The 9,679-nt window shown below is 41.2% G+C and overlaps 1 protein-coding gene across 3 annotated transcripts in view; it reads right to left on the bottom strand.

Moving 5' to 3' along the window:
• Window positions 1–747: 747 nt before the first annotated feature.
• TNFRSF19 (TNF receptor superfamily member 19) overlaps window positions 748–9,679 on the bottom strand; it is a 94,152-nt gene continuing 85,220 nt past the window's right edge. For 2 of the 3 annotated variants that reach the window (XM_035003689.1, XM_035003688.1), the window contains exons 8-9: window positions 9,367–9,469; window positions 8,360–8,768 (exon numbers count right to left, since the gene is read on the bottom strand). In XM_035003689.1, the coding sequence (XP_034859580.1) occupies window positions 8,360–8,768; window positions 9,367–9,469 (512 nt within the window). Of the gene's footprint in view, window positions 3,645–8,359; window positions 8,769–9,366; window positions 9,470–9,679 lie in introns of those variants that run through there. The other variant, XM_035003690.1, reaches the window with a different exon arrangement.

Below are 9,679 nucleotides of genomic sequence, written 5' to 3' on the forward strand. Positions count from 1 at the left end.
AGAGTACTGCAGCCCTCCTGTTAGAACCGCGTGAGCTTTGAGTTCCTTTTCTCAGAGAGAGGATGGTACCCACAAGCCCAACCAGACTGCACGCACACAGGAAAAGGGTACTTGAGCCAAGGAGCTGGGGTGTGGGTGGAGGTGTGGAAGGGGGAAAGAAGCTAATGTCCTCCCCTTCAGGGAATCCATAGTGTCATTTAGCACCACAGACTAACAAGCTGAGAGAATATGGTGTCACTTTAAAATAACCCAATTTTTTTCCCAGGGAGTTTAAGTCCTCTCTCAAAATCTAGTAACAGCGTTAAAAGCTTTACTGAAGGGAAGGCAGGTCAGAAGCTGGGAAGGAAAGAAGAAACTCGTTCAGTGACCAGTGCTACTCTGTGGGAGTTAGTCCTCTCCTCTGCAGAACACCCTACTGACCTCCGGAAAGAATGAATATCAAACCTCCCCTTCCTCTCGTTCTGTCCCTCTTTATGTCATAAAATGAAGGAGGAAAAAGAAGAGATCATAATAAAATCTTGATGCCAAAGCTTCTCAAATAACTCACAGCATTCTTCAGTAGCTCGACATGCCTGAGAAATACAACCAGCTCACCAGGAAGGATTTCAAATCCCCCTCATAACATTTGAAGGGCCAGAAGGGTTAAACTGGAAGGATCAGGACTTAGCAAGGCCCCTATATGGAGAGCAAGGGAGGAGAGCAAATCCGTTTTCTCATCACCAATCATTTTTATACTGGACATTTCAATACTAATACCAGGTAACAATTTTATTCACATATAAAAAAGGGCATTACAAAACTATTGTATAAGAAAATGAAAATTTACAAATTTATAAATTCCAGTATGCAAAATAGTAATGATGACATCTAAATCGATTCAAGCTGGCGACCTTCAAGCAATGATGGGCTTTTTTCATTTTCTTTTCAACATTTTTTTTTTTTACCCTTAGCACAGACAATAGAGCTTAACTAGGTAATAGCAACTTAATGTTTTATCTAAAGTAGAAAACTCTATATTTGAAAAACATATTCCATATACACAAAATGAGAAAACCATGCCTTTACATGGTCGTTCCCCAAATCCTTGTCTCATTCTTGTTGGTGGGTTTCTGCAACATTCGAAGTCACCCCGATTCTCACTCCCAGACCCGATGATGATTTCCTGGGACCTGTACCCTCGCGGCCGAGTTCCTGTGAGCGCTGTAGGGTATTCCAACTGTGCAAAATGCAGACTGGGCTTTCCCTCTCAAGTGTTTACACAGACTATAGAATCTAACATTATGTTTCTGCAGCGGGCGGTGGTAAAATGTCTTCATCTTGGTACAACAGCCCCAGGAGTTTTCAAATGCAGTATCAAATGAAATCGACTTTCAACCTAAGCATTTCCTTAGTGATCCAAAGGGATGATTCAGGGTTTGGGGCTACAGTCTCATGCCCATCCATCTAGCTTTCTCCAGCAAGTATTTGTCTTTGAAGTCGAGGAGGGTTTCTACATGTGGAAAATATATTCAGGTCACCAGAAGGAACACAACCCTGGCCGACTTTGATCATCCCTCTGTCAAAACAAAACGATCAGCTTGCAAACAATGGCACGCATATGTGAATTACAGTGAAGCCACTCGAGGAAACTCTAGCGTGCATTTTCATAGACATCTTGTGGTCAAATCCTAAATATTTTACATGACTTTCCTAAAGGCAACTCTCATAAGAGCTGGCGAGTTATCAAAGTTTAAAAACCATTGGTTAATGTTAAGAGAGGAAAAGAAAAGAGGGCACTAGACGGACACAAAAGATTATGGGTTGCCCCGAGACTACTCCAATTTCTTATTTTGGTTCAAGGAACTGAGGTCCTGAGAAGAACGGAGCCCAGGCAAGCTAATCCACACATATTAGAGCCTAAGACTAAGGGGGAGAGAAACTGGCCCAGCCATGAGGAAGAGGGCTCATTAGATTTTCCTCATGTCTTACAGAGAGAGAAAAGCATGGTCTAGTAAGTGAGAAGAAAGAAAAATGTCCTAAGAAAGAGTTTTTGCATGTTCAGTTTAATATTAGGTAAAAAACACTGATCGGGGGGAGAGGGGGCTACTGTGAAACCAAGTATTTTAGTGCACTCAAACACAGTCATGTTTGACTTCTTTAAGTGCAAATGTGACTCAGCTAATAGTAATCAGTTAAAAGACAAAGGCCAGAGCTGATCATGTAGGTTCAAGGAGGAAACAGATAAATCCTGCTCTAGTAATTCCTCCCAGGGCATAAAAATTAAGAGCAAATGAACCGTCCCCCGGTTCATGACTGAACTGGGTTCATTTCTATCTTAGCCATAGAGAAAATTCTAGTGTGTAAATATCAGGGATGGGGCGCCTGACACCACACTTAAGTCCAGCATCACTGGCTAAGGTAGGAGATTTCTGTGCTAACGAAATGTGCACGGTCGGAGGGCTACTTGGTCATGAGGACCCTGAGGAACTGTTCACCTATAGGCCGCTTACAAATTGGGCTTCTAGTATGTAGTGTAGTCTCCTAAGATGACATACGTGGTGTTACATTTCAGTAGTAGGGGAACAAGATAGGCAGTAATTTCTAAAGCCCTTGGTATCAGATACAATGCAAAAAAGCAAAAGCAAAAACAAACTCACAGGTAGAGAGAACAGGTTGGTGGTTGTCAGAGGCAGGAGGTGGAGGTGGGGTGGAGGAAAAGAAACCATTGTCTTTATAAATTATCACTCTTCTATAAGAGAGGAATTCTGGATCTTCTAAGCTCAATCACAGGGACAGAACTAACAAATGCTTCCGTATCAACTGATTTTCACAGAAATATGTTAATCATTGTATACAAGTCTCTAGGATACGTATGCTAAGTGGTTTTTCATGCAGGGCGGTGGGTACTCTTTCCGCACCACTTCCCCAGCTCAGGCCCCTCTCCCCGCTAGCTCCAGCAGGGGTTCAGTGGCGAAGGCTACAAGTGTGGATTCTGGAAAAGACTTGCTCTCCTCTGATTCCCAGTTAGGCTAGTTAACTTCATCTAACAAACCCCTGATTTAGGCAGGCAGTATGAAGTCTATTCTAACCTCTGAAGCTAATCAGATGATGAAAAAGTGAGCTTCATCAAATACACTCATTTTTGAACCACTCTACATAAAAACTAAGGTAACTAATGTGACACTGACTTTTAGTAGGATAATCGGCTATACGAAATTATTTCTGGAAAGAAAGTGTAAATGAAAACTTATACTCTGGGTCTTCAGTCTGGTAAAACCACACTCGCCACGAAAATAAGCATGAATGCATTTCTGTTTCTTGTTATATGCTCATAATCTCGTAGGCTGCGAACTCGAGCCATCAGCCTTTGAAGTTACGCTTGTGGCATGGAAGCTTCTTGTTTAGGAAAGATGCAGAGTATCATGAGTGCCTGGAGTCTTTTCTTGTTTTTCCTTGAGGTTTCAGCTTACAGCTGGTCTGGCTCAGAAGCAACTGGTTGAAAGGCTTAAAATGCCATCAGTTTGGTTCAGATTTATTTTTTTTCCTCCAGAAGCCACACAGGGTCCAGACTGTGCTCAGTCCATAAGCCTAAGAGGAGGGGTGAGTGCCCGCTGGGTTCCATCCATATTCTTCTACTGCAGAAAGAAGCAAGTCCTTTAAGCTTCCTAAAACAGCAACAGAAAGGAAAGCTTGAAAAACAATACCTTACAAATGAAAGCTACTGAGCTATCATTGTTAAAAATTATTGTAAATAACTTTTACTAGTAGTACACATGACTTCAATAACATATGGACCAGCAGCTCATTAATGGTGTTTGAATATCCAGGTACATATGTACTCTGAGAATAAAACAAAGATTTTATAACAACTCACAGTCACTCACCAAATAACACTGCAAAGATGATATTTCCATCCCAGTGTTATTTCCAAATAACACTGCAGAGATGATAATGTGACCCATAGGAAACAAAATGTATTAACAAACGAGTCTTTTGCTAATTTTCAACCCCGTTCAAACATTTAAAGCTTGTTTCTATGTTGCACTCTTTTGAAGCATTTGTAGGTAAAGATGTTAGGATCCTTTTAGTCTCTTCTTTGAAAGAACAAAGACGATTAATAAATAGTGACACTCTCATTCTTTGCATTTAAAACTTCTGCTAACCCACTGGAGAAAGTTTAGAGGTGGTTTGGAAATGATTTCTCTTTTAATGATCCTCCTGGAAGGCTCACATTCTTCCTAGGGCAAATATCCTCAGCAAAGTGGTGTAGATCTGTCCCTTATCATAGAAGGGCAGCAACCTGACTTCTGGAGGCATCGGCCAAAGGCACGTTACTGCAAGTGAATAGAACCTTCATTTTATGCAGTAAGCTTTCATTCACTTATTTACCACTAATTTGGCATTGGTGACATATCAGGTAAGTTTACAGGAAAAGATTTTTTTTTTTTCCCTAGGTCAAAGGAGAGAATCTAGAAATAGAAGCTTCTGAAAGAACTCTCAATAATCTGAGATAGTTTCATCAAATATGTTGATTAATTGGTATAACCATAATAACCTCATTAATGCTACCGTGGGAGACAAATGATACTCATTTTGCCAACATGGAAAAAAAAATAGGTATTTTCAAGGACTGAGCAACTAGACTCCAGATCATCTCATACCTTGTCTACCATTCCTTCTATTATTTCATGTTGACATTTCCAATGACGGCTAAAAACATCACCAAAAAGAGCTTTTCCTGTAAGTAAACAGGCTGGCTTCATTCTCCCAAGTACCTTAGCAAATGATGTCCCAAATATCTTTGGTTTGTTCCTTTCTGGGGAGGTGTATATAGGGAAAATTTGATTAGAACTGAGTCATTCAGACTAAAGAAGCTTCTCCCACCTATTTGCTTTATCCTGCACCAGAACTATCATCATCAGATTCTGGGTGGTCTTAAACCACCCACAAGAAAACTGCTGTGTAAAAATACAGTTTTTGGAAACAAACGCATCATGCGTTAGCAATCTGACCCTTTAAGACAAAAGTGCCATTGTGCATTTTCCAATACAGATGTGTATCAAATCATCATATTGCACACCTTAGCTCACACAATGGCAAATGTCAATTATATCTCAATAAAGCTGGATAAAAGGAGGGAATTGAGGTTAAAAAACCTGAAAATAAGAGTGAATGCCTAGGTAGGAATTTCAAGTTCCATTGGAAATAAATAAATAGTAATCACTAAAACTGGGGGCGGGGGGCACTATATATAGGCTCTAGCTGCCCTTACGCATTTCTCAAACAGAAATTCTGTGCTTTCCTGAATTATGAATGAGCCCATGGACCAAGCTAACTAAACACAAACTCAAGGAACTGAAAGTCCTTTGGTTCCTAATACCAAGCTGCCGAAAGGAAATTCTTTACGAGAAGTAAGTATGTTCCCTACCTTGTAGAATCAGCATGTTAAGAGAAAGTCTGAATTGCCTTTTGGAATCTAATGGATTGAAAAAAAATAGAACTGTTGAGCTAAATACTTGGCCGGCTCTTGAAACAAAGAAGAGGGTCAATCTCCCAAAGATGTACAGTTGTGTCTCTCTTATTTGCCTTCAAAGATTAAGGTTCACTCACTAAATATCACACACTCAGTAAATGCAACCAAAGACAAAGGGCTTTTCAGAACCTGGATAAGATTATCTCTTAAAATGGGTTCAAAATATTATTTGTTGTCTTTAATTATAGGGGGAAAACTGAAACGATTCACTTTTTATTTTATTTTATTATTTATTTATTTATTTATTTATTTATTTATTTTAAGATTTTATTTATTTATTTGAGAGAGAGAGAGCACATGAGAGGGGGGAGGGTCAGAGAGAGAAGCAGACTCCCTGCTGAGCAGGGAGCCCGATGCGGGACTCGATCCAGGGACTCCAGGATCATGACCTGAGCCGAAGGCAGTCGCTTAACCAACTGAGCCACCCAGGCGCCCACGATTCACTTTTTAAAAATTCCTTTCCTGAATTCAGAATGCCTCATTTATATTTACCAAAGTATCTAATAATTATAAGACAACACATCTTAGAAGGCTAATAAACCTTTCACTAATAAATTACATCGTGTATCTTGAAGGTAACATTTTCTCATTCATTTTACATATAATTATAACTTTCTTGTCATAATAATCTGAGTTGAAAATATCTTTATGTAGATCTTGATTACCTTGACAATTGTCTTTGAAAAGAAGGTAAGGCCATTATATACACCAATCTTCTACACTAAACGATTTTACATTCATATGGCTGTAATAATAATGCTTACTTCTACCCCCACCTCACCAACAACACAAACAGAAAAAGGTAGAGAATGAGTTGGTTTTGCTATGACTTGAAATCGAGATGTTTCACTCCTTAGTCGTAGAATTTACATCACAAAACTGGGGACGAGCTACACAATTAAGATGAGTGGTGATTTTATTTGCTGACAGTACTCTGAAAAACCGTAGTCACTGGAAACACAATTCTAGCTACTCAGACTTGCCCCTAACAACATTTGTGAAGGTAAAGCAGGTTTATGATCAAAACCAATTGACTTGATATCAAAGAAACTTCAGCATCTTGTAATGAAATTGTGTCTCAGATTTAATTTTAAGAGTCTCCCAAGACTTGTATTTTAGACTATTTGGCAAGGCATCTGACTGGGGAGGTGGGGTTAGCTGCTGAAGGGGCAGGACCTCTCTGCCTCTCTCCCCTGCTCTCAGGGCCTGTCACCTCCTCCTCAGGGCAGCACACATGCTCAGCCCCCACGGCCTGTGGGCCACGGTCTGTTCCTGGGCCTACTCGCAACTCGGCTAACTCTTGCCTTTTCTTACAGTTATCATGGAAGTTATACAAATTATGGGATGGCTCAGAAGAACAAGGTCAAGTAAAGACTCTTTCTCCACTACAGAGGTATGTATTTTACATTTTATTTTATTTTATTTTTTAAAAGATTTTACTTATTTACTTATTTGAGAGAGAGAGCTCTCGAGAGAGAACACGAGCCAGGGGGAGGGGCAGAGGCAGAGGGAGAAGCAGGCTCCCCGCTGAGCAGGGAGCCCAACTGGATTCCAGGACCCTGGGATCATGACCTGAGCAGAAGGCAGACACTTAACCGAATGAGCCACCCAGGCACCCCAGCATTTTACATTTTAAATGCCTAATTTGTTTGCTTTTCTTCCCTTAGCTCTTCTTCCTTCATTTGAGAAAAACAAAATTATTTTTCTCCAAAGCCAACAAATGCTTTCTGCATAGAACTCCCTATAAATTCTCTATGGAATTTGTAGTTCAGAGAAAAAGTATTGCAGATTTAGATCAACATATAACCTATGTGCTATTCTTGAAAGGAACACATCTCCATTCACACTCTGACTTCTGACTGTGTCTAACATCATGAGACCAGGGTACATGACCTCGTGGAAATGGAGGCCCGTCTCGAGAGCAGACGCAGAACATGCCAGAGTGCCTCCCCAAGACCTGGAGCCCCTGAGCTGGCTGCCCATGAGCAGTGAGAGCAAGGCGGGGTGTGCAGGCAGGACCTCGTGGCGCCTGGGAGCCTCACTCTTGCTGTGACTAGGCCCTTTTATACTAAAGGCTGGCATCATTTTTTTTTTCCCCAAAAGAATGTATTCCAACAGTATATATGCTTATATTAGGGAAATGCTTGTAGACATTAAGTCAAATTCAGGAACGGCCACATCCTCGCCAGAAGGGGAGAGCAGGGATGGTGCCCAGGTTTCCCTGACACTTCTCTGCCTCTAGCCTTGCAGCCTGCCTGAAAGCCCCAGCTCTCTGTAGTCACCATCTCCTTGCAAACCTGATTTTAAACCTTCTTTCTAGAAAGTTCTTCTGCAGCATTTGGACCTGGATCACAACCGACAATCAATTTCTAGCCAAACCAATCAGTCAAAGCAGAGCAATCTCGAAAAAACAGGAACAGAGAGGGAAAAGAGAAGCTTCGGGAGATCTAAATTGCCATTAACCTGATGGTGAATGAAGTGCATTTAAGTATTAGGCAGAAAACATCATAGGGTAAATGAAGGTGAGGAACTGTTAGAAGATGCTCCCTTGACTATCTCTCTCAATCAGGAACGGAGCTAGGGGTGCTGTGCTAAGTACTTGGATTTGCAAGGAGTAAAAGAATGCAGCTGCTCATTATGACTTTACAGAGTACCCGTTAGTTTAAAAAAAAAAATAAAAAAAGACTCTTGAAATTTAATTTAAAATATATTCTCCATACATATAAGAGCAAGAAGTTATGAAAGATGGAAAAGCCTTCTCATCCGGTCTCCCCACATTCTATGGTGAGCCGGGTTCCCATCCCCTGGGTCTGGCATGAGTCAATGCCGTGTCCTTCTCAAGGCCAGTCACTGCCTTACCTGGAGGGACGTCTGCGTGGTCAGGCTGATGATGTCGCCACTCTCGTGATGCAGCTGGCTTCTGGTGGTCAGCGTATCCTGAGTCAGCACTGGCTCTGTCAGCGAGTGGTTACGTCTAGAGGGATCAGTAGTTTCTGTAAAGTTCTCAGAATGAATCGGAACAGCTCCACCAACCAAATCCTGACTACTGTTTGAATCCAAGGAGGACAAGCTTTCGTTTTCTGGGTTGAGAGAATGAGTATCTCCTCCAGAGAGTTCGGGACAAGAGTCACAAAGAGAGATGTCGCCACACATGGGATTTTGCATCAGAGGCCAGGCGTCTGAAAACTCACCACAGATGGACCTCGAAAGGGACCCAAAGAACGTGGGCACCGTTTCCCCCGCTGGACCTGTGTGTCTGAACACACATTCAAAAGCTGTTCAAGTCATCTACGGGGAGGAAAAACACCACTACAAAGCAACACCCAGCTCTGCTTTTAAGTTTTCCAGATGAAAGAGCAATTGATTATATTAGGATTCTAGTGCTTCCTTTGTTAGAAACTTGCTTCCATACAGTAAGTTTAATTATTCCACTTACTTTCAAACTGAATTTGTGTACATATTTCTAACCAGTATAGTTATACTTAACCCAATGTCTAAAACAGGCAGTTTCCTGGGTCTTAACTGAGTTTCTTGATGGCTATTCTAAAATTCTAGGAGTAAATGACATGTTACAAATTACTTACGCATGACAGAAGTGTCACAAATCATGAAAATGAGACAAAAACAAAATTAATGGAGTGTAAAGTATAAAGAATGTCGCACTGGATATCAGTAACCCTCAGAGACTCATGTACCTCTTGCCAAGGATTTGTCCCCCTCCGATGTCCGGAATGTCATCAGTAATATTTTTTAAATATGATGTCTCATAGCTTGACACGAAAATTGGTAAACTAGTAGAATGCATATTTGCACAAGGGAATATGACATTATATGGATTAAAAATCCCGCGTTACCTCTCCTGAAGAGTGGCCTTGGAATGCACCCTACAGCCAAGAGTCACCCGGTCCACGCTGCAGGCCTCATCACAGCACAGAGATGGAATCAAGTGAACAGGCCCTAGGGAAGCCAGCAGAGGTGTGAAGCACAAGGTTGTCTCCTGGGAACTTTCTCTTCAGTACTGGCTCAACACTGCTGGAGAAAATTCAGCTATTCCCCTTTGGGTGACTTTTTTGGGGAAAGGAAACATGAGGTTTAATTCTTTCTCTTTTCTGTTAACTTACAATAATGATGCAGTGCTTATCTGAAGTACCTAGAGTAGTCAAACCC

This window comes from Mirounga leonina, unplaced genomic scaffold, assembly GCF_011800145.1.
Source record: "Mirounga leonina isolate KUSES-001 unplaced genomic scaffold, KU_Mleo_1.0 Mir_127, whole genome shotgun sequence".
In the NCBI taxonomy this organism is placed as follows: domain Eukaryota; kingdom Metazoa; phylum Chordata; class Mammalia; order Carnivora; family Phocidae; genus Mirounga; species Mirounga leonina.